Source organism: Porcisia hertigi, assembly GCF_017918235.1.
Source record: "Porcisia hertigi strain C119 chromosome Unknown contig_2, whole genome shotgun sequence".
NCBI lineage: Eukaryota > Euglenozoa > Kinetoplastea > Trypanosomatida > Trypanosomatidae > Porcisia > Porcisia hertigi.
The window spans coordinates 34034-59673 of NW_027150676.1; the positions used below are offsets into that span (position 1 = coordinate 34034).

Genomic DNA, 25640 nt, shown 5'->3' on the forward strand with positions numbered 1-25640 from the left:
CGGCCGCAGGTCAACACCAACAAAATACGGAACCGGGGAGAACAAAAGGGGGGAAAATGGAGACAATCACCACCACGACGCTCTCCAATCCAGAACGGCAGTCAGCGCGGCGGCGGCCAAGAGGACAGCCGACGCCGCACTCGTATGCCTCTCTGTGCTCTGTGAATGACAGAAAGGACAAGTCTAGTCTGCGAGAGAGAGAGAGAGCACAACAACAACAACGAGGTGGCAGGCGGAGTTGTCACCTCCGTAAAGGCCGACACCGCACACACGTGGAATCGAAAAAATATGCGTAACACAAAAATACACCACAAATGAGCGTCGCGTGGATCCGTGTGCGTCTTCCCGCCGCCTGTCGTCTGGCCTCTTGATCCGTTCGTGTGTGTGTGTGTGAGTATATATAGTTGCGCCTCCTCCGCAGAGAGGAGGCCACCACTACTACTTTGTTCTCAGCTGTGATTCGTGTGAAGCTCGCATCCCCCTCCCCCACCGACCCTCTTCCACGCACACGCACACACACACACACACACACACGCCAAACTACAGTGGGGGCGGGAAGAAAAAGAGAGAGAGTGGGAGGAAGGGGAGAGGGTGCTGTGGGAGAGAGTTAGGGTTACGGCTTAGTTGTTGTTGTTGTTAACAACGTTCTGTGTGGTGTGGGTGAGCGTCTGTACGTGTACGTGTGTGCTACACGTGTCTCCACACCACCTCCTGTGCTTTAACGAAGAGGGCGCACAATCAAGAGAGGGAGGGACAAGGCGCGCGGGGGGTAAGGAGGGAGGACAACACCGGCAAAAGCCAAAGCTGAGAATGTAGAACAGTCGAGAAAAGCAGCGCGGCGCCTGTCGCTCTCTCCTCCTCCCTTCGCCAGTGTTATATAGTTGCTGCTCCGATGATGCTTCACAGCAGACGCGCAACACTACGGGGGAGGGAGGGAGACCAGAGGCCAAAAATGAGGGAAAGGGAAGAAAATGTGCAGAAAAAGGGGGAGATGGAGGGGGAGATGGAGGGAGATGGCCGAGTGAGATCGAAGATGAAAAAACAACGTAGAGTCGGATGGGGGGGGGGGGGGGGTAAAAGCCCCACACATCAACAAAATTCTCCACCACGTCACACCGTGTGACTACACAATAGCTTCTTTGACGCAATTCGAGAAAAACTCGAGGGAGCGCAGAAAATGTATCATTGGAAGCCAAGAAAGATAGGCTCAGGGCGTTCGAAGCAAAAAAAAAACGCGCATCTCAATAGAGTGTGCACGCCCTGTGCGGTGAGTGGCTCCATTGTCACGCACGAGATGCAGGAAAAGGTGTTGGTTGTATAGCCACTCCCATCAGAGAAAGGGAAGAGGAGGGGGAGGGGGCACAAATATATCACACGGCTCTTGAAGGCACGCAACCACACACACACACACACACACACGCTTGACAACTTCTGGAGGAGTCGCGCTCGTATGTGTATCCCACACAAGTCCCTCTCACCTCACCCTATCCCCCCCTCCCCTATGATGCACTCAGTCGCCAGTGGAAAACAAAGGGGAGAAGAGGTGGCGCACACACGTCACCGTCGCCGTCACCAACAACAAAAAAAACGAATAAACGCAATGCGCCCATGACGCGGTCATGGGCCGAGGTGTGACATCACCGCCTCGTGGCGATGTCACACACACACACACACCCTCTTGCCACGCCCTCCCTCCCCACTACACCCATTGAGACCAGCCAGGGAACATCAGCGCTAAACAATCTACTCGCTGCGCCTCTTCAACCAACTTTCGTACATGTGTTGGCACGCTGAGCACATCGCCGCCGTCGTTGCCGCGCAGCTTCGCATCAATACGGGCGAGGGTGCGGGCGGCATCCGCTGTACTGCCGTGCGTGCGCAGAGGCACGTGTTGCCGTGTGTGACTGTCGTGTGGCGCGTCGCCAGCGTTTTCGCCCACGTGACTCGGGATGGACGGGGCGCCAATGACCCACCGCGCCAGCGGATCGTGCATGACAGAACTTAAAATAGTGCGAATCAGCTCCCGTTTGCTGCGCAGAAGACTCATCGCTGCTTCTGCGCATGGACGCAGGCTTCCCTCTGTCCCACGCACACCGAGACCATCGATCATGTTGCGCGTAAGCCGAAAAGGGACGAGCTCCGGAACGGGTAATAATTTGTTCTGGTCGAAGGCGATGCCGAGGTCGATGTGCACCACCTCAGCCGTTCCCTTGTGGAGAAGGATGTTGTTGATATGCCTATCACCCAACCCAACCGCGTAGCCTACGATACTCGACGCTGCGACGCTGCGGGTGAAGGCCTGTTGTCGATCCACCCACACCGGTGCCGATGGGTACTCCTCCAAAAAGAAGTAGTGAAGAGCAGGTGTGAACCTCTCATAGAGGCTCATGAGCACCTGGCACTTGCTGCTCGGTGGTGCGCTCTGTAACTCGATCCGGCACTCCCGCGTGGTGGGTTCACCAGGGAAGTACCGCTCATGGGCACCAGGGAGCTCCTCCCTCCCTGTATGACGGCCTGTCAAGTACTCACCGAGCGGGATGGTGTGCTCGACCCACTGCAAAATGCCAGCCGTAGGCGCCAACGGCACAATGGTGAAGATGCGAATATGCAGCGGTCGAGTCGCTGGGCGTCGCCGAAACAGCTGGTTGGCCGTTGCGAAGACCTGCTCAATGAGAGCGTCCTGCCTCAGGTCGTCGCCAGCCTTCAGCAACTGCCGCACCACACGACCGTCGCTCAGCTCGCACCGCAAAACCTTCGGCACATTGACACCACCAGGCGTAGTAAAGAAGTCGAGGTAACGTATGACACGTGGCACGGCCAGAGCGGCCGCCCCTCCTGCGATGGACGGCGGTGTGACAGAAGAGTCGAGGAAGGTGGGTGGCGGGATCCGTAGGTGACGCACGTCCTTGATCAGCATGAAGTCTTTGCGAATAGCGTGTCGCTTGTTCGTCTGCGCCGTGGCGGCGCTGCGGTCGAACGCGAGTTCGAGGTACGCCGAGCTGAGAAGTTGTGCGTGCTGAATTTGTGTCGAGAAGAGCGAAGCAGCCGAGGCACTGTCATCCGTACGGCTCGAGGGCTTCGCGTTCTTCGGTGCAGGTGCCAACCCGGCGAGGAGCGCGCGTGCCGCCGTGATCTTCGCTTCGTCTACCTTGTGGAGAGTATTGACATCGCGCGACTTGGCGAACGTGTGACCGTGGCAGAGGGCCAAAAGCGGCCACACGACATTCAGTGGGTAGTCACGTGCAAGCCGTGAAACGAGGAAAGCCAATCGCTCTCCCTCGTGCGGGCCACCGAGCTGCGCCGTCAGCTGTCCTGCCAGCGGCACGAAGACGGCTGTGGGAATTCGCTCCACCGCCTTGTCAAGCACTTTGTTCAGCACCTCGTTGCCGCCATGCTCCATATCCGCCACGTTCACCCAGAGCTCCACAAATCCAAAGACAGCCTGGATAACGTCTTCCTCAGGGTCCACCGGCAGGCACTTCACCTCTGACACGGAAGCTGCGCTCCGGTGCGCGTGCCCGGCAGCACTGCCCGCTGCCCCGCGCTGTGCCGCTTGGTGGAACTGCAGAAACCGTGAGTAGGCGTTGATGGCGCTGCGCCGGTAAAGACCAAAGTTCGACTTCTCGCTGTACCACTCGTCTTCGAGGCGTTTGATGTCGCCAGCGAGCTCACGAATGCGTCGCCGTATAACACGCAGCTGGTCCTCGCTGAGAATTACCGGTGGCACTGCCCCACCAGCCACGGCAGAGCATCCGCGCTGTGCTTTCAGTGACGCCTTACCACCCGCATGCGATTTGGGGGGCACTACCGCCGTAGCCACGGCCTCGGTGGCCATTCCAAGCTCCGCCACGCCCGATGGGCTGTGCGGCGAAGCCGCAGCCTGTCTAGTGCCTGCCTGCGTCGCTGCCTCCAGCTGCGCCTCCAGGTTTGCCTTGAGCTCCTTAGACTCCTCAACGCTTTCGCGTAGCTGTTGATGCTCGTGGCTTGTCAAGCGGCCAGCAATCTCATCAGCGAGTGTATGGCACAGTCGCGCTAGCAGGAAGCTGCAGGCACCACTGTCGTCAGAAGCCGCTGCGCGAGAAAGGAACGGGTCACGTACAAGCTGAGATGGCGGCAGTAACCGAAGCTCCGCGTGCCACAACATAAGTTGTTGTACCACCCGTGGATCCTGAGGGGCACGCCGGGGGGCGGTACGCAGCTGAACGACACTGCAGTGGTGCGCGTCGCTGGGCTCCCCACTAGCCGCCGCCGCCGCTGCTGCTGCTGCTGGTTGAAGAAGAGCGAGAGCCTCCTGCCACCTGCCAAGGCCGTAGGCGACTTGTGCCGTGCGCAGTACCAAGTCCATCTGACGCTCGTGACCCCGTGACTCTGCTGTGGTCGTGTCTCCCGCTGCCCTCAGTGGCGCCGCTCGCCCACCCGCGCCCTTCATCTGTGATTCCGTCCAGTCGCACAGCCAACGGTGTGCCGTGGCCGCGTCAGAATTCAAAAGTGCTTGCTCTGTTGCCCCGAGCACGCAACGGTACCAGCCTTCGTCATCGCCGTAGACCTGGCACAGCGCGTGGCGTACCGAGTATAGCAGCTCCCTGGAAGCGTAGTCGACCGTGGATGGCACCTGTGCAGTCGCCAAACCAGCCGCGTCTCCACCTGATCCTGGCGCTGACGAGTTGCCACGTATGCCCCGAAGCCACATCGGCAGCTCAACGACTCGACGCTCGGGCCTTGGCGGCCGTGCGGGAGCGCAGCCGGACGACGGGGCCCACCCAGTGTGCGTTCCCGCGACCGGATTCACTGCCAAGAATCGCATTGCACAGTCGCGCACTTCGTTCAGTGCCTCTGCAGCCATGACAGTCGTCACGAAGGTCGTAGGGGAGAGCTGCTGGCGCAGGGCAGACTCGGCGTAGCGCACGTGATGCAGGCTCAACAGCGGCTGCCCATTCTGGAGTGCGAGAAAAGCGTAAAGAAGATGAACATAAAATGACCCCACCGACGTCGGTGTCGTTGAGAGGGTCCAGAACGGTGGCGTCGCCGTATTCCCGTGCAACGAAAGGCGGTCCAGCACCGCGCGGGGCACGCACCTCGATGAGCCGCTCCCGGCACCCTCGTCAGCCGCCCCCTCACCACGGGACCACTGCCCGCACTTCCAGGCAGCCTCAGCGAGAAGAGCCTGGAGCGACGCCTCGCCGGCTGGCGTCCACGAAGGGGAATTAGCGGTGTCAGCGACACAGTTGCCCAAGCCAACACAGGGCGCGCCTGATGAGATTGCGTCCGCTGCTATCGCAGCCGCCTCACTGCTAACCTGCTTAGGTTCAGAGAAACCAACATCTCGCTCAGCATCGCCCATGGCATTGCACGTCCCACTGCAACTGTCTCGTCTTCGATGCCGTGCAGCAGCAGCAGCAGCTTCACATCGCTGGTCGCTTGAATACACATTGAGCAAGACATCCAGCGCCGTGAGGGGAAAGCCGTGGAGCAGCAGAAGGGCTGCACGCTGCAGGGGTGCAACACAGGGGTCAGGCCCCTGTACTGGCCACCCCTCTCGCACTGCGAGCGTTTGATCTGGAGCGTCCACCGCCGCACCTCTCGGCCTACCATCAGCAGCCGCTCGAGCGCCCGACACATCAGCACCTCCCCTGGACATGCCACTGCGATAGCGGGCCTCTCTCTCTTCCAAGAGTCGCAGCTCGTCCAACCAGGCAGCAGCGGCAAAGGGCCCAGCAGCGAGACAATCGCTCATCCCACTGGCAGTGAGCGAGGCAGAAATCAAGCCACCCTCGCCGTGATACGCGGCACGGCGGATAACGCTGCCACTGGAGCGTCTACGTGCTGCGCCGAGGGGGACCGCACAATGCACATGGCGACTGCCCTCCCAGCTGTGACCTACCCCATTACAGCTGCGGTGTGATGCATCGGTGCGGGATGGCGGCCGCATCATGGCCGACACCCCAACGACATCGTCCAAATCCAGCTGGCCCTGAACCGATTCGTACAAGTCAAACACGTCTTCCGCAAACGATCGAGTCTTCTCCCGGACCGCGTCGTGGCGCTCACGCGCGCGACCACCGCTGCTGCGGGCAGGGCCAGCACCACTTGTGTGTACCGTGGAAGACGCGGAGGGGTAGTCAGACGCCTTGGCAAGGGGAAAGAGAACCGAGTAGGGTGCACTCGACACGGCCAACACCGCTTCTCCGGCACTGGTACTGTCGCGAAGCATCAGTGCTGAACGTGTCGTCTCCCCTTCGCCACAGAGTGCCGCAGCGCCAGTGCGGGGCCCGTAAAGCGACTCACCGCTCAGTTGAGAAAAGAGGAGAGCGAGATGCGGCTCGCCGACCTCCGACGCGGCGCTCGCGAGGCGCGAAGCGGGAATATCACTAAGCCAGAAGCACTCGTGCATATCCTGCAAACATGGCACGGAGCCAAGAGTTGACGGCCACAACACGACCACCCCTCCCTCGGTCCGTGCTTTGTCGCCTGAAGCCAGTGCCGCAGAGGACACGGAGGTGGCCTTGAGGCGAGAGGAGGAGGCCGTCTTGGCGCCTTTGAGACCGCGCTGGCGTGTGGCGCGGAGCAACACCATAAAGCACTGGTGGAGGACGTGAAGGAACGTGCGTGCCACATGCGCAGTGCGCGTAGGCTGCTGGAATACGCACCGCTCCAGATATGCGCTCCACTGCCTACGCATCGCCCGCTGCCCCTCGCTCTCGCGCGCGCACATTGCATGCAGCAGCACAGGGAGCAGCAGCGGCTCCGCCATGTGCACATGGCGGCCAGCGCTATCACTGCCCACTGGCATGCCGTCGGCGTCGAAAACACGTCCTCCCGCCGTCGACGTCGGCACCCCCGCAAGGCCCTCCGACGTCCTCAGCTCAGCCATCAGCAGAGGTACCAATGCGCCCCAGAGAAGACTCTTCTTCATCAAACCGTATGTATTTGCAGCAGCCAGAACAAAGCGGCAGAAAAATGCTCGCTGGTTGGGCGGGGACTGCCGTAGGGGGCCCCACACCGACGCACTTGAGAGGTGGGCGTCAGCGGCATCGCCCAGCAGGTCACCTCCGCTACGCGGCCGAGGTGCACGTGAGATGCTGCTGCTACACCGCGTCACCCAAAGAAGGCGGCGCTGAAGAAAAGAATAGATTTGTGCATCGGGGGATGTCCTCTGCTTATCGTCAATCGCCCCGACACGCTCTCCGGAGGCTGCAGATGATTTTAGGATGTGTTGTTCCCACGCGCCGATCATGAGCTGCACAATCCCCTCGTCAGCGCCCCACAGCGTCTGTGCCGGCCTTTTCAGCCCCGCCACGCCTCTCTTCTCCAGACTCGATGCGATACACGATACCCACAGACGCAAGGCGCACATACTCAACGCTGAGGCATCCGCATCCGCACACCAGACAAGCTGCTCCAGCGTGCGCACCTGTTGCGTGTATGCGTGTGCCAATAGTTCAGCTGCCATGTCCTCCGCGGTCTTCTCGCCCAGGGATTCGTCCTCCGCCATCGTCGACTCGTTAGCACCGAGAAGTGAGGTGGCTGGAGAGTCACTGGGTTGTGCGGCATACATCGACCACACTGCACCAAGCCCTACTCCCGATGAGCTGCTCGATATGGTTGCCGCGCACTGAGAAAGCAACGCCGCCTCTCCACTCAGAACGACACAGAGAGAGAGCGCACGGAGTAGTCGAAAGGCAGCGAGGAGTTGTTCGTTTGCCGCCTCTGCGGTCATCATCGGCGCGCCTGTTACGCTGACACCAAGTGCGACGCCTCCGACACCATGCACCCCTAAAAGAGAGCGGGACTGGTCCGAGGTTTTTGGATATTCAGTTGGGAGGGGCGCCACGTGAAGATGACATGTGTGATACAACTCCTGGATGGTGTCCAGCACGACAGAGCGGACATCAAGTGCCAACAACTCGGCGGGTTGGAGCGATCCGGCCATCCGCTTGCCAGAGTGACGCTGCGCAGTAGTCCCTGCCGCAGCCAGACACACACACCCGGCGCGGAGGCACACTGCGGCGACCTGAAGACACCTCACGAGGAGCGCCTGAGCTGAATCCACAGACACGGTGACATCCTGCAGCAGCGTGGCGCTTGTTCCCTCCGCCCAAGTCTGCATGGGCGCAGCACACCTCTCAGGCAAAACGAGCCTGTCCACGACGGTATCGCTCTCCTCTCCCCCCGCGCTGTCCAGGGCATCCCCAAACTCCTCCTCACTGCCCTCCTCGTCATACCCTGAGACGTATCGAAGAAGCCTTCGGAGTCTGAAAAGGCGCTCACGTGCACATTTCGTGGATATCGGCGCCAGACACCGGGATCGGTGTGCCTCGTACATGGCCTGTGTCCACTGCACCCCATCCAGCAGAATAGTGCAGTCATCAGGGGCAGCACCGGTGTGCGTCGCACCTTCGCGTTGTACTTCCCCCTCGTCGTCTGTTGGTTCGTCCACATCAACGACGCACTGCGCAGCTGACCTTGTCTCATGCCCAGCCGCGCCGGCGGCAGCAGCAGCAGCAGCAAGAGCAGGAGCAACAATGGACTCAGTGCTTATCCCCTTGGTGTGCCGCGCTGGCGGTGTCTGGGCAAGGGCCCGCTTGATCCACTCTGAACGAAGAAGAGCCGGGTCGCTGCGGCACAACGCGGCCCAGGTGGAGGCAATCAACCGCGACGCCGACGTCAAGGGAGCGACGCTGCGCGCCAGCATGAGACGGCAACGACGGAGCGAGGCTACCGGGGACCGCCCCGTTTTGCCGCCGCGTGGATCGTCACAGCAGCCGGCTCGGGCAACCGGCCACACATGCAGCAGAGCGCCACACACCAGTTGCCTCACTACCACCGCAGGGGAACGTCGCAGCCAATGAAGGAGATGCGCAAGCACCATACCCGCTGCGTGGGGTTCACCGAGGACACGCGAAGAGCACCACCGAGTGCAGATGTGTACGAGCAGCGATAACTGCTGAAGTGCGCGGAACTGCAGCTCCACGGACAACAGTGCAGTACTGCTGCGGTACGCTGCGTGCAGGAGGGCGTAAAGAAATGTGCCGTTGCCCTGAAGGAAGAGTCTTGTCAGGGGATCCTCAGTGAGCTTCGCAGCGCCGGCAGATTGGTCGGTGCTCGGTGGGCTCGTTCTTGGCAAGTCGCTCCGGACACCGTCGATCGCTGCTGCGGAGGGTACGAGAAGTGTGAGACACATCGCCTCCTCATCGGTGAAGTCGCTCCCAGTGCGGCCCGAAGTCAGGGCTTGCGGCACGTCTCCATCGACCGTAATCGCGGCATCACACCCCTCACCTGAACTTGCGAGTCGCACAGTCTCGTCGAGGCGATCCGACGTGCGCAGCGGGACAGCAGTGACCTTCTCGGCGACCCACGAGAGAGCGTGGCGCAGCTGCTCCGGGGTTCCATAGACCAGTCTGGCTGGTTCGCCAGCGGTATGGTGAAGCGCCACCAAAGCCTCCATCAGGGCATCCGCTTGCGCAGCCACCAACACGTCGAATACCCGTCGACTCTGCGAACACGCACGGCGACGTTGCAAGTAGCACAAGAGCACCTCCGCTGCGTTGGATGTTGCTGTGAGATGAGGAGGCGGGGCCGCTCGCGCCGCGGCAGCGCTGAGAGTTGTGTCAGACGAGGCCCCGCTCAGGTGTGAGCGGCCGGCAAGCACCATGCCAACGCTTTGCGCCAGCAACGATGTCTCCACTGTGTTGATCTGCGCCTCGAGCCAGTATAAGCAGCGCTGCGCCACCGAGGCCCACGCGAGTGTCAAATCTGGTGCGCTTGCACGACCCGAGTAGCCGTCGGAGGTGGCACGGTACTCGGCCGAAGAGGCTCCGTGACACCTACGATGGGAACAGCCAAGGTGCTCGCGCGAACCACCTGCCTCCCCAACAGTGTCCAGACCCGCGGCGTCGCCAGCAAAGAGCGACACCGGTGCATGCGAGGCGAGGACGAGAAGCTGCGTCACAGTGTCCGGGAAGTGGGCCAGGAGCATGCACAGAGGAGCGACGCGGTAGAGGGCATCCGACTCACGCACGGCGGTGGCACTCGTCTGAGATTCGGTGTTGGGGACGTCGCCCTGATTCGGCGTAGCTCCACCTCCACTTGACTCTGTTCGACGACGTCGCTTCTCGGTAGCCACAGACTCTCTTTCCCTCATGCTCTCTCCTGTGGCTTCCTTTAGGAATGTGTCGGTGTACACGTCAATCAGCTGCTCGTAGAGACTGCTTTCTCCAGTGGCGGTAGAAGATCGACCTCTACTGCTGCTGGGGGAGGAGAAGGGGGACCACTGCGCGTCTCTCGACTCCGTCAGGAGCAGCAGCGCCAACGGAGACAGCACAGAAAGATAATGCGCAGAAAACGCAGCCTGCGTCTTGTAGCCAAAGCATTCCACCGGCAGCGCCGCCAGAGGATGACGGTACTCGCACAACCACAGAAAAAGAAGGGGTCGGACGTGCATTCGGCACAACTGGGTGTAGGGCAGCGAGGGTGGCAACAAAGCACCGCTCACCGGCACGACCGTCAACGCGGCGTCCTCCAGGACCCACGCAGACATTCGCTTGAGACACTCCACCACGAGCCGATGGTGCATGAAACCTTGAGTGGCCCAGCACTCTAGTAGGGTGTACAGGACGTCCACGAGCAGCTCCGGCGCCGCCCGCACGGCTTCTGACAAGGCCAACAGGCTCGTCGAACAGATCATCGGTGCAGAGGAGAGCATGCCCTCTCGCGCTTTCGTGAGGAGGGTGTGGAGCACCTGTGGACGTCGCGCGGAGAAGGTGTGGAACAGCGTCCCCACCTGCTGCGCCGCGTGATGACGCACCGCATACGGCGTTTTTTCGACGAGGAACTCAAATGAGGTACGACCGAGCACTTCGGCGACGACAGGCTCGCAGCCCGGAAGAATGACGAAGGCCGCCTGGAGAAGCGCACGCTGCCACGCAGGGGTGCAAACTGGCATGTCGACACGGCTGGGGTCAGTCAGCTGTGCTGTCCACATCTCCAAAAGTCGGCCCTCGTGGACGTAGAGAAACGTGGCGGCATCGCAGAACTCCTGCGCACCTCGCCCACCACGACCCTGTACGCTTGCCGGCTTCCGGTCTATGAGCAGCTGCCTAACATCAGCGACTGTGGCGCAGAGCAAGTCGCTGCATAAACCTGGACCGATCTGATATCGAAAACGTGCAAAAAGAATCTGGAGAACTTCAATGACTGAGCGGCAGCATCGCACACCCAGAGCGGAGCCCATGGACGCATCAGTGGACTCCGCTGGCAAACAGCCAATGAGCGCCAGGAGACGCAGCAGAGCTGGAAGTACCCGCAACACCGTTGGCAGGAACGGATGCCTATCAAGGAGTCGGTGATGGCTTGGCAATAGGATATCGTCTCGTGCCACTGCAGCAGAGCCATCGCCGCCCACCGGAGGAGCACCGCTTTGGGGCCCTGGGGATGCACGAGCCGCATCGAGAAGCGATTGTTCACACAGAATCGATACAATGGTGCGATAAAGAACAGAAGTGTCCAGTAGCGGCTGGACTGTGTATGCGCCGATGCCTGTGCGTGAGGAGGCCCACAACACTGTGCGGAGCGTGTCCACAGACGTGTGTAGCGCCACTGACATGATGCGCGTCACCTCTCTCGAGGTCGGGTTAGAAGGACGCCATCGACTGAGCCCGCACACGCCATCCTTGAAGAGCCGCGCGGCGACGGCGGCAGTAAAGCGGAGGACCGTGTGCCGAGCATCGATACAGGCGAACATTGGGTCCAGCAGAACCATGCCGACGTCACGATACATGACATGCAGAGCCGCCCACAGAGGAAAGGAGGAGCCCACGACGTGTGCGCGGTCGAGCTCTTCCGAAAGAAAATGGCACAGCCACAGCACTGCATAGTAGACGCGGCCACCACCGACAGCAGAGAAGCTCTCCAGCAATGAGAGAGGATCCGCATAAAGATCGGGAGAGGTACGCAGTAAACGGAGATCTGCACGGGTGGCCGATGCTTCTTCGCCTACGTCGACATCGGGGGTAGGGTGACCGTCGGCTTCGGTGGCACCCTCAGCGCCACCACCTCCCCCTCCTCCTGACCGCCCAGCTGGCATGCCCTTCGTCGCGTCAGGAATGATACGGCAGCTCGCCTCAGGTGCATCTGCGTGGTCTCCCACATACACGCTATCCTCCGGTGGCGCCCACAATGCAGACCGCCGCCATCGCAGGAGGAGATGCAAAAGCTGCACACACTGCACGCTCAAGCGAAGCGCTATCGCCTGCGCGTACCACCTTGGCCGCACTGCGGTGTGAGTCTCCGAAGGACCGCCACCCCCTCGGGGGTCGCCTTCATGATGTGAAACCGCAGCAGCTCTCGCTGAGTCCATCATGCGTCTCAGCTGGTCGCGCCTCATTAGCCACGCGACAGACGACTGCACACTGGATGCCAGCCTCTCACGAAATGCCAGTGAGACGCCTCGGTGAGACGCGGCCATCTGATGTTCGAGGGCGACCGTGCCGAACGCAACCGCATTGTTTTCTGCGCGCACGTCTTCGCACAGCTCCGCTGCCACCTCCTCTGTAATGAAACCGCCAACTCGACGGTCCGCACGGAACGGACCCACGCGCGCCGACAACCGAAGCATCCAGTGCGCATCAGCCGCGTCGCGCAGCACCAACGGCACTTGTGAAGACGGCAACGACACCGCCGCATCAACCAGCGCACACACACCTTCAACGTAAGCGCACACCTCATCTCGGAGAGGCCCCCGCAGGCGAGGTGCGACGGTCGTCGGGGATGCAAAAGAATAAGACGTGCCATCGAGCGATGTCGCCTCACCATGTCGCCCCAAAGCCCTCATCTCCGACTGCTCCATCACCTGTTGTTGTGCCAAGGAGACATACAACGCAGCACACGCGTACCTCTCCGCCAGATCGAGCCACGTCATGAATTGAGGGGCAGAGAAGAGCGCTCCCGTATTGACAGCACCCGATGTGTTATCCGATCCCAAAGAAGCACTCGTGACTGTCAGGGTATCGGCGCCAACGTCGTCTGTCTGTCTGAGAGCCCGCACAGCACCACCCAAGACGTCATTGGGAGAGCCTTCAGGCTCCGATGGACGCACAATTACAGGCACAGACCCATAGAAAAAAGTTGTATGTGCAGCAATGTGACAGAGAAAGGTGAGACCCATGTCCTCGAAAGAACCGCCGCTGGGGTCCGGTGAGTTACACTGGTCCAAAAAGTGAAACGGCGGCGACTCCGCAGCCGTTGCTCCGTGGCCCAGCGGCACGGAGATGGTGGAGGTAGAACACATGTGCCACAGACTCGTGCACTGCACCAACAGTGCAAAGCGAGTGAGCAATAGCGCTAGCGACACAGGAATAAAGGGAGGAGGGCCATCATTAACACCACCGGTGGTTTGGGAGCGTCTCTCGGCGTCCAGCCGTGTCGCCTCCGTTCCCGCCCCGGCCGGCGATGCCGTCGAGCCTGGACCCTCGCAGATGCGACGCATGTCCTGCTCCCACGCGTGCAGTCGTGCGACAGTCCGCTGGATGAAAGCACGGTGGTGAGCGCCCCAAAAAAACGGTAAGCCGCTGAGTAAAGTTCGACTGGGCACCTCCGCCTTTCCGCGGCCGAGGGCGTCAGTGGATCTGACGTTTCCCAGTACATCGCGCTGGTCCAAGTCACATGACGCCAACCCCTGCCGGCGCAGCAGATGTTGCTCCAACAGAACGACCAGCACGTGATAGACGGGCTCTGACGGAGCCAAGACGGCTTCATCATTTCGAGGGTGAAAGGCAACAGCACTGCCACGGGCGCGGTCCAGCCGACCAGACCAGTGGACGACGTCTGGCATCATCGCCGGCAGGGAGCGCTGAGCCACCACCGAAAACGCGTAGTGTTGCGTCGCACGACTGCAGCGTGACACGACCGCCTTCACCGCCGCGAGGAGGAGTTGCCCCAGCCGAAGACCAAAGTCCCGGCAAAGTGGAAGGAGGACATCTTCGATGAGACGATCGGCCACGGCCTTCGGCATCCGCAATGTTGCGCACGGCTGGGCGAAGAGATGCAGCAAGAACAGTGCGCTGTCAGACACGACGTCTTGTACCGCCGCGCTGCTTGTGCGGATGCTTGCGGTACCGATGCGAAGCACCAGCGGAGGGTCACCGGCTTGTCGTCGAGTTAGCAGAGCTGTGGGATTCGGAGCCCGCTGTGAACCATTGTGCCGTGTACCAACACCGCCACCGACACTAGAAAATTCAAAAATTCAAGAATACAATGGCCGGCATCCTCTGTGTGTCGGGCCGAGACAGTGGTGGCTGCATCCGCGGTGAGACTGTTCACGTCTGCCATCACTTTGTTCAGCTTCGCCCTCAGACGCGCGTCGTCTACGTTGGGAAGGAACGACTCCATCGCCCGATAGAAACTCACAACTGGTTCAAGAAAAATGAAGGGGAAGGGAAGGGAAGGGAAGAGAAGAGAAGGGAGAGGAGTCAGAGTTCCCGTCTGTGTCTGTCTGTCAGTTAGGCTCTATGTCCGGTCTGTGATGATGATGATGACGCGTTCTGCAGGCGACACAACACGTCGCGCAGACGGCGCTACTTTATGAGGCAGAAGAAGAAGGAAAAGAAAAAAAAGAGAAAGGAATGAAAAGGTAAGGCCCCACTTTGATTACACCGGCGATGTGTAATATATATATTTGTATATAGTATGTGTGCGTGTGTATGCGTGTGTGTGTGTATTGCTGTTGTTGTTGTTGTTGTTGTCGGGTTTTTTCTTTTACGGCTCCTCGATGCGCCCTGCACGCACGGGAGGCGAACGTCACCATCTGCCAGTGAATGCGGTCTCTCTCTTTTTTTTTGTGGTTGTCTGTTTCAAGATTTCGTTGCCTCGCATCGCTTCGAGACGATGAATGGCCCCCCGCCCCACCCACCACCCACCCTATGCGACTGGTGTGGTGTGTGAGGTGTGTAAACAATGCAGGTCTAAGGGACGAAGAGGGCACACTGGAGTGAAAGAGGGAAGGGAGGAAGTGGAGTGGCGTCGAAGGGGGTGTGACAACGCGCGATGATCTCAGAGAGGATCCACTGCAAAAAAAAAAGTTTTGATACTGTAACGCTTGACAAATGAGCACAGCTCCCCTGTGCGGTACACACACACACACAAAAAAAAAAAAGATTACCGGGGAAACAACTGCGCCCCATCCTCCCACCACACCAGATGGGCATGACCGGGCTCTCTCCACACAATACACGCATACACACACAAACACACAGAGATCACTTTCGACTGATCGAGCGACGCACACAACAGCAGGAAACGGCCCTCCACCTCTCCTTCTCTCCCCCCCTCCCTCCCTCCCACCCTCCGCCCTCACGTCGTACTTTACACTATCCAACTAGGGAGAGATCATCCCGTGCCCCACAACTGACTCCATCCTCGCTGGGTTGTGCCCCACAAGGCGCTGGCAGCTGAGGACACCGCAGTTGAGTTGGACCCCGCTTCGATGGCGACACCGTCGACACCGATCACATCCGCTGCACCGACGCTGCTGCGGAACCCTGCCGCAGAGGCGACGACCGCAGACGAAGGACCGCCGATGCGATATGGCCTCGTGGTCAAGGAGGAAGAGGAGGGCAAGTTGGGATTCAACGCCGCTGCCATCGGGGGCACAAACGAGTGCGTCTCAGGCACGTGGGGTGCGCTGCTTACGGAACCCGAGACCGGTAGCGCACGGACCCCACCCGTGGGGCCAGAGGTCAAGTCTGCGCTTGACGACATCGCAATCGGCAACAGGGTCAAGCGGTCTAGCCCGTCACGGGGAATGAGAAGCCGCTCAGTTGAGCATGGAGCGGCGACCACGGTGCCGGTGGGGACAAGCGGCCTCGCAGCTGCGGCGGCAGCCACAGAGAGACCGCGCAACGCTGCACCCTTGTGTGTCGCACCCGCACCTCCGTTGTGTGGTCTCTCGCTGCGTGCCACCCACAAAAGCCCACTCGCCGAGATGAAGTCACGGTACGCAGCGATAATCAGCGGAGCCGCGCTGCGCCATCGCACCGAGTCGCACCGACTCTGAAGATGGCGCACGACATGTCGAAGAGGTCCGTCCTCCACAACGCACGCCGCGGCCTCGGTCGAAACACCACCGCTACACCCATCGGACGCGAAGAGCGCATTGACCACTGAGTCTGCTCCGGTGATAGAAGTGCTGCTGCCGCTGCTGCTTGTACAGCCGCCTATACTCTCTCGCCCAGCACACCACACAGATGATGTGAACAGCACGTCCATGTACCATTGCAGGCGAACGTCATCTGCATCGCACTGTGTGGAAGCGGCGGCAGTTAAAACAGTGCGCCCCGTTGGCAACGCGTGTACGTGTGCCTCAGCTACGCCACCACCACTGCCTCCACCTATCCAATCGATAAGAGGGCAGAGCTCGAGCTCGTAGAGCTCCGCAGCTGTCGCGGCAAGGCGCTCCCGCAGTCGTTGTTGCTCCTTCTCAGCCACCAAGACATGCATACCGCATCTCCTCGCATCACCAATGTCTGCGGAGGCTGTTGCCGAGGTGGCGCCGCCATGCCCTTGCCCTTTCCCTGAGAGAGCAGGGACACTGCGCGTATCACCAGCACCGGGTGCAGGCGACCCGAGAGGCGTCGGTGAAGAACAGAAAAGGCGTGGAGTCCCGTAGAGCGCCTGGTGGAGGTGACGTAGCGTCGCCTGCGTCACTGTCATGAGGGCCGGTGTAGGCTGCATCGGGTAGGCAACCCCGTGACTTGGCTTGGCGTGGCTGTCTTGAGGCGCGACCTGGGCCGCAATCGGCGCACGAACCCACGCAGCAGAGTTCGAGTGCGTCATTCGACGCAGCGCCGCTTCGACACGACTAGCCGCTGTAGCGCTCGTCAGATCCTTGTCTGCACTCTCACGCAGCCTCGACAGGGGGCTGTAGGCCTGTTTAAGGGACGTGCGATAGTAATCGATCAACATGTTTTGCCATGGCGCCTGCATCCGCTCGTAGAGCTGCTCTGCGTCTGCGCACAGCTCGCTCACCACCGTCGCCTCGCCGGGCGGAACGAGAAACTGAAGCCGCTGCAGCACCTGCGAGTACACTCGCACGAGCAGCGACACCTCGTAGCCGTACACCACACCCGCAGTCTCCGCGTTGGGGGCAAATCCGGTTGGTGCATCGCACAGCGGCAGCGAGACGCGCTGCAGGGCGTCCCTCAGCCACCCCACAATACGCATATGCAGCGGTGGCGGCATTGACGGTGCAAGCGAGGAGTCTTTATCATCCGGCAGTGTGAGGGCCCCAGCAGTTTGCGCATGCACCGCCTCCACGAGGGTCACAAGACACCGATGCAATACCTCAGCAGCATGGCCATTCAGGTGAAGAGCACCGAGTGAAGCACTGCTGCTGCTGCTGCTGCTGTCAGCTGTGGCCTCATGCTCAACCGCGCAAGACAGCTCCCACTCAGGGAAGAGGATGTCCTGAACACCACTCAAAATCTGTGCGAGTTGTGCCTGCTGAGAAGCGTTTAGCTCAGAACTGACGAGGGCAGCGCCCCGCATCGACAACTGCCCATCCCCCTTCGCGCACGTCGCTTCGGATATCCCCGACAGAGGCAGCTGTGCCGCCCGGCACGCTGCGCGGCCCCACTCCAGCCCATCCTCGCAAAATATGCTTTCCCCAAAAGTCGTGCGACACGACAGGTGTGCGCTGTCGACGGCAAGGGTTGCTGTGCGCGGCCGGAAGCGATCCCAGTTGATGCCCGCTATTCGAGATGAGAGGTTGTTCCTCCCATCACGGTGGGCAGATTGCCTGGTCAACGGTACTGATGCAGAGCCACGGATACAACTGTGAGCAACCCCCTGCTCTCTCTCACGAGGGCCGGGTGGTTTGGGATCTGCACCTGAGCCCCTTCCGCCAGCGCTACTCGCCGAGCCCAGTGTAGAGAGTGTATGCAGGCGAAGAACAGAAAAAAGCGCGGACCATGTGTGACCCACCGCGGATACACAAGATGCGTCGCGATGTGTGTTGCCGCCGCCTGCAGGATGCTGAAGCTCGGCGTCACTACCCCCACCGCTGGTTTGCAGCATGCGGTGCGCAGAGGCGGCGAGACCTCGCGCTACACAAGATTCGACGAAACTCACAGTCTCCAAGGCGACGGTCACGCACCGCTGCAGTGCGGCGCACAGCGTAGTTTGCTCAGTCGACTCCCACCACCGCGCCATGTCGAGACATCGACATGTTTGACCCAAACCAGAGAAGTTCGACACTCCCTCGGCGGGGTTTGTCGTCCCTGATAGCGAGGTGCGCCGAAAGCCCTCCGGTAGCAGTCGTTGCAAGGCGGCCCGCACTGCCTGCGGTGCAGCTGCGGTATCGTGGTTGCACCTTCCTTTGCTGTACACCCCCAGCGCCAGCGGATCGCGCGCAAGGAGCAGCACCAGTGACGACACACACGGGGCGAGGAGGCCTTCACATACAAACTTCAGAGGCGACTCGAGATCTATCGCTTTACAGGCGGCAGGTGTGCGTCTTCTTACTCCATCGTCTGATGCAGCAGTGAGTGAGCCATTCCCCAGAGCCGTAGACAACGCACTGCCCGTCTGCAGCTCTGCAACGTTGTTCACGCTGGCCCGGAGTAGCTCAACGTACGCGCGCCGTCGAGCCGCCACAGACGCTGACGGAGAAGGCTCCACCCCTGAAGTCACAGGCACCGGTACAACACCCCCCGATTCGCCCATTGGCGTCGTCTGTGCACCTCCCGCGCTCGACAGCGGCGAGAGCAGACGCGAGTCTCCCGCAAGGCGAAAGACAAAGGGAGTGCCGGGGCAGTCATCTGCTACGCCGCCGGGTGTGACACCCCTGCCAAGGTTGCGCAAGCGCCAATCCAGCAACTCGCCCAGCGACCGCACACCGACAGCACCAGCCGACGTTGTAAAAGACTGATGTCCGTTGTCCTGGCGAGCATGGGCAGCAACGTCGGCGCTGTGGTCCGTGTCCCAGAGCTGCTCATCAGAAGTGGCCCCATCTGACATACAGGTGCGCTGCAGGAGGTACAGCAGAGACATCTCCTCATCCAGCGCCGCGACTGCCGGGGGCACCTCTGCCGAGGTGGCCTGCAGGAGATCGACGTAGTCGGCAAAGGCACGAAGGAGAAACGAGAGGCCCGAGAAACACCGCAAAGCCCATGTCGTGTTTGACAGTCCGCTACCCTTCGCCTCCGAGACCCCCGTCGAAGTCTTGAGGCGGTCGATTGTCTTTGCCCCCAACCCCAACGCCGACAAATGCGTCGTGGTGGCAAAGACACGCGTCTCAGGCAAGAGTGCAGTTGGGAAGAACGACGAGACGTTGCCCTCGGGTTTGACGCGTGTCGATGATCGACCCGCTGTCGCGGTCATGCTCTGGCTTTCTAGGCTGCCGCTGAGGAGCGCAGAAGGCTGCTGCAAAGAATCACTCGCCGCTGTCTGTCTGTCCACTTCGTGGCTCAGAAACACGGTTGGGGAGCATGAGGAAGCCAGAGCATCCCACCGCACCGCGCTCACTTGACTCTCGCGGAGCAGCAGCACAGCAAGAAACGCCAGAAGCATCCGGCACGGATTCGCAGCGCCAGACAACACCCCTGTTCCGGTGGTGGAGTCCACGTGGGCGGAGGTGGGCAGCGCCGCTTCCTCCAAAATATGTGAAAGGACAGCCCGCACGTTCTGCGAGGCCAGCCAAAACAACACATCCGCTGCGCCATCAAGTGACGTGATCGCCCTAGTCAAGGCCTCAGGCCTCTTGTCCTGTATTTCTGAAGAGTTTGAAGGCCTTGCCGAGAGTGCAACCCCTGGCGCACACGCCACAAGGGCATCCACGAGAGTGGGTGAATCCCCAAGGGCCCGCAGAGCGCTGTGGCATTGCACGAAAATTAGCCACACCCGCACCAGGTGGCGGTGTTCTGCAGCTCGCCCTGCTTTGACCTTCGCCTCGGCCGAAGACCCATGCGAGTCAGCCTTCGGCCCCGCCGTTGACGTCTCCCCTGCGAGTCTATCCTGCTGCTCTTGAATGCAGGCGTACTCGTCCGCAGCACGTCGCAGGAATCGCAGCATGAGCTTTACAAGTCGCACCTCTAGAGTGGTGGCTCGACGCTGAAAGCCGGTGACCCAGGACAGGGGTCGTCGTGCACGACGGGACCCCCTATTGGGGTATGTGCCGGCGGCGCAACTGACACTGGTGGAGGTCTCGGCACCGCCTTTATCAGGCCCGTAGACGCGAAGGGACGCTTGCACGCGATGCAGACGACGTGCAAAACGAAGCAGTGGTAGGTCACCCTCCAGCGAGCAAAGAAAGCTCTCCTGCTTCTCCTGAGCTGCGACAGAGAGTGCGGTACTACTACACAGCGAGCTGTCGGCATGAGGTGAGTCATGATGGGTGTGCAGATGCCTGTCCAGGTTGGCCCCCAGCGACAGGGATGCAGGTGTGTTCGTCTTGGCACAGTCGCTGGAAAGCTTTGCCATCACTGCCTCTGTGTCTCTCGGCATCGAGTAAGCAGCTGACGCGAGTGTCACGTAGTCGAGATGCAGTGCATTCAACTCGTCGTCCAGCCGCATCCGCTGCGCTGCGAGTCTCGCTGAACTCGTCTCACTCTCCATCAAAATAATGCTGGGTGCGCCCATTGTGTTCGCGTGCGTTGGAAGTGCGGACGAAAAAGGGGGCGTCACTATGGGCAACGGGAACGCAGGGTTGAGCCCGGTCGTCCTCACACTCGCGCCTAAGCCCTCTTGAGCCGCTAAAGTGACGCTGGCACCGCGATTGCTGTCACTCCGGCTTCTATCAGTGGCGGCGGGATATCCATTGCGAGCCGTCGCACCCGACGGGGTCTCTCTCGCGGTGTTGGTGTTGGTGCCGCTGGAGGCAGTAGTGCGTGCAGCCGCAGAGGATGCACGTCTTTGACGCCGAAGGCGTGCAGCGAACCACGACGGCGGCAGAAGCGGTTCGACATCCGCCTTGGCATCGCCGCTCTCGAGTGTCTCGCGTGACACACCCGCGCGCTCCATCGCCCTCTCGATTGTGAGGATGTCATCGCAGTCGCGTTGCATCCCCACAACACCATCACATGCAACAAGAAGATCCTGATAAGACTTGCCCATGATGACGCGCAGGTCATGTTGGTTGGCCTCGATGCTTCGCGTAACACTGGAAAGGTAGCGTACTGTCTCCTCCACGTTATTGTGACGGAGGATTCGCCTCACCTCCTGCGCAGCCTCTTCCAGCGACATGACTGAGCTGTATCTCCCCCTCCCCTTTCTACACACCTTTCTCCTCAAATCGGTCACTAGGGTTCCGTGAGCAAGAGTTGCGGGGGAGTGGGGGGGAGTGGGGAGAGTGGGGGGGGGCAGACTACGCGTGTCGAGAATGAGACGCCAGAGAGACTCTATAGGGAGGAGATACACACAGAAGAGGTCAAACACAGAGGGAAGTAAAGGGGGGTCTAAAGCCCACAGTCCTGCGCTGTGGGCGGCAGGGGTACACTCGCTGGACTATACACCCGCCCTGGAACATGCTCATTGTATACTGGGCCCGTAAGAACGAGACTTTTTTTTTTTTGGGGGGGGGGTCGAGTGGGAGAGACACACACATATCACTGTCGTCTGCGAACATTCGCACAACATACGGTGGTTCACGTTGATGGCAACTCAGCCACTCTGGGTTGTTTTTTTTGTCTCCGGTGTGCCCATCCCTGCAAAATGGTGGAGAGGTGGGAGAACGAGGAACGAGAGGGAGGGGGGGATACATCTAGAGAGGCGAAAGAAGTATCGGCTACCTGTGACATTACCTCTCCGAGTGGTATGCACACATTTGTGCCGGCTTCCAGCATTGCGTCCCCCCCCCCCCCACACACACACACACAACGGTGCCATCCTGTATAAGATTTACTCTTCCCGTGCTCGCTTCGCACGTAGAGGGGGGGGGCAGTCACACCCTCAACACCTTCTCGGTTCTCCTCTTCAGGCAGAGCGGGTACCACTGGGTCAAAACAAGAGTTCAGATGTTCTACACAGGTAAAACGCACGCATATAATATGCATATGTGCGTGTACGTGTGTGTGTGTGTGTGTCTAGTGTTGTCCCCCCGTCCTGTGTGTGGCAGGGGGTTGAACGGAGGGGGGGGGGAAGCGAAGTAAACGAGGGAACAATAGTAGCGTACAAAAAAAAGGTCAAACTCAACTAAAACATCAGCCAAAACAAGAAGAAAAAAAAACAATAGAGATGCACTCGACCCTCAAGCACGCCACGGGTTATAAAAGTGGGGGGGGAGGGGGGCAGAAGAGCGGTGGAAATAGTCAAAAGAGGTTAAGTGGTGATAGAGGGGAAAAAACAGCAAAAATGGGGGGGAAGAGGGGGACCACCACAGAGAGCGAGGCACATCGACATAAAGGCCAAACAAAAAAAAGGCATTATTAACAACAACAGCATCGAGCAAGAGACCACTAAAATGGACCGGTTAGAGAGAGAGAACAACCGGCGTGCAACCGCGCGTGTCACCTGCCTCCTTTACAAACAAGCAGACAAACCCACAACACCAGCATAGCTGAGCACACATGACTCCGTTAGGGAGGAGAGAGGAAGGGAGGAGGAAGGAAGGAGGGAGGGGGAGGAGGGAAGGAGGGATGGCGCCTCGCTGCACCACACGCCGAATGTCGTCTCCAGTCTAAGGGCCCCACCGCCCGCCCCGCCCTCCGCGTGGGGAGTGACAGAAGCCCAACAGACATGCGAGACAGCAGAGAAACGAAGACGGCGAGAGACGCCCGAAGGAATACGGGACGATGACGGAAGGGCATGGAAACGTGGCCGGCGCCGGTGTCGGCGGCGGTGGTGATGAAAAACTCTTCCTGGAGTTTGTCAGCGAGGAGCTGAGTGGGGTGAAGAATCGGTGGTGACGGAGTCCGCGGTGCAGCTGAGGTATGCAGTGCCGTGTCCCTCACCGCGCCACCCACCGTGTCGCCCTGGTCGAGCTCGGCGCACCGGGGACGCTTGACCACTCGTCTCGCCTCCGTTTCAGGCAAATGACGATGCCAACGCCCCTCCTCCTCCTGCTCCTCCTCGACATTGCAGCGCCCTTGGCTCGCCGAATCGGCCACCGCACTGTGGCGCGTGATGCCCACGCTACCACCAGCGCCATTTGCCTGGGCAGCCGCCCTCCACTGACAGTAGGCGCTGTGCGTGACCGACGACACATACAGCACAACCGCCCCAAAGTCGAAGACCTCCTGCAGTGGTGAGCAGGGCGCGCTGAACAACTCACGACGTGAAGTAAAACAGTACTCGTGTCGGTGCTGCGTGAAGATGCGCTGCATCGTTGGAAAGACGGACTGGTGGAGGAGCGCGATAAACTCCGCGGTGGATGGCAACAGAAACACATTCGACAGCACACCAGCAGCGCCCCCTGTGCGTCGTCTATGCGATTGACTATCTTCGACACTCGCCGTGTTGTCCACAAAACGGCGGGCATCCGGGGACTCCTCCGCGGCTGCACCGTCCGGCGGAGCGGTGCAGCTGCGGTCACTGCTGTGCGTGTGTACGTCCCGCCAAAGCTCCTCGCCCACAACGTTGGAGAGTGCCACAGACACCACTACAGTCAAGAACTGCATCGTCTCCAGCCGCCACACATCGTGACGCGGTGTGTGGTGCGGGAGAAAAAAAAAGTCACACAGCAGCTTGACCACCTCCACCGGTGCACGGGCGGCGACAGGGTGGTCGTATCGGAAGCGATGACAAACCTGTCGAAGCGACGCGATGCAGTAGGCCTCTAAGCGCAGATCTGGTGTCGGGGACCGATGCCTTTCTTTCACCACCTCTATCAAGCGCCGCACCAACGCCAGGGCCTCCGAAGCGCCATCACCACCTCCACAACGGCCAAGATCGGTCTCCGTAGAGGAGGATGGCGGGTAGGCTGTGGTCATCTGCGGAAGCGCACAGAGTCGCATGACCACTTGCGCATACAGACACGCGTCGTCAGCGGTCGGGGTAGCAACCCAAAGCCGCCCACCAGCCACCTCCTGGGCCACAACATTTGAGGACACGGTGAACACGTCGGTGGCGTCGTCACCCCCAATGGACACACGCTGGATCAAAGTGATGAGACACTGTGAGAGGCGCACCAGGTACGTTGGCGTGATCAGACGCGCGTAAGCGGACCACCGAAGTACCTCGATGAGCAACGCTGCGTAGTCGCCGCCAACAACAGCCACGAGCCATTGACTCTCGAGGACTTCGAGAATGTGATTGCACAAAATGTTAAGTGGCGAGGCGTTCTTCCATTGCAGGGGTGCCTCACTGACCGCGCTGCCGAAGCGACTCCCAACTGGACTATCCCCATCAGCACCATCGTCAGTGTCCCAGAAATCACCCCGGTCGCCACGGCGAGACCGTCCAGACGCAGTGGTGGTGGTGGTGGTGGAGGAGGAGCGAGAACACGTGGGTGGCGCGTTGCCGGCGGAGGCGCTTGCCAGCAGCTCGTCGTGCACCCCGACAGAGCGCGCAGCAGCGCCGGGCCGTGTTGCGCCCAAGACACTGCCGCTACCCTCGGCAGACCACGACGTGAGCGGCTCACCCTCCTCGGCCAGTGAGATGTGCAGACACTGGAAAAGTTGAATGAAGGGGCTAACTACGTCACTGCGCAGGCGTCGCCGTCGAGCCTCCAACGCGTCACGGCGACCGGTGGCCACAGAAGCGGCCCCTGACCCCTGGCGCACGTTTCGAGAGCGCATCCTACTGGATGCATCACCGCACGCAGCCATGGCATTCGAGGCGTGCTTCTCTGCAATACGGCTGTAGGTCAATAGATTCGGCTTCACGATGCGCTCCAGGACAAAGATGAGGATGTTAGAGACGACGTGTTGGCCGAGGACGGCGTGCGGGGTGGTGCCGTGCTGCTCCGCCACCGACACCAGAAAATTCACAAATTCAAGAATACAATGGCCGGCATCCTCTGTGTGTCGGGCCGAGACAGTGGTGGCTGCATCCGCGGTGAGACTGTTCACGCCTGCCATCACTTTGTTCAGCTTCGCCCTCAGACGCGCGTCGTCTACGTTGGGAAGGAACGACTCCATCGCCCGATAGAAACTCACAACTGGTTCAAGAAAAATGAAGGGGAAGGGAAGGGAAGAGAAGAGAAGGGAGAGGAGTCAGAGTTCCCGTCTGTGTCTGTCTGTCAGTTAGGCTTTATGTCCGGTCTGTGATGATGATGATGACGCGTTCTGCAGGCGACACAACACGTCGCGCAGACGGCGCTACTTTATGAGGCAGAAGAAGAAGGAAAAGAAAAAAAAAGAGAAAGGAATGAAAAGGTAAGGCCCCACTTTGATTACACCGGCGATGTGTAATATATATATTTGTATATAGTATGTGTGCGTGTGTATGCGTGTGTGTGTGTATTGCTGTTGTTGTTGTTGTTGTCGTCGGGTTTTTTTCTTTTACGGCTCCTCGATGCGCCCTGCACGCACGGGAGGCGAACGTCACCATCTGCCAGTGAATGCGGTCTCTCTTTTTTTGTGGTTGTCTGTTTCAAGATTTCGTTGCCTCGCATCGCTTCGAGACGATGAATGGCCCCCCGCGCCCCGCCCCACCCACCACCCACCCTATGCGACTGGTGTGGTGTGTGAGGTGTGTAAACAATGCAGGTCTAA

General features: G+C 60.2%; 1 protein-coding gene across 1 annotated transcript; it reads right to left on the minus strand.

Moving 5' to 3' along the window:
- Positions 1 to 1699: 1699 nt before the first annotated feature.
- On the minus strand, positions 1700 to 25064 carry JKF63_08008 (uncharacterized protein; the record flags this gene model as incomplete). Its single annotated transcript, XM_067903935.1, has 3 exons — positions 1700 to 13383; positions 13429 to 14232; positions 22811 to 25064. The coding sequence occupies 3 exons, from the start codon at positions 25062 to 25064 to the stop codon at positions 1700 to 1702; spliced, it is 14742 nt and encodes a 4913-aa protein (XP_067752209.1).
- Between the last annotated feature and the right edge of the window lie 576 nt (positions 25065 to 25640).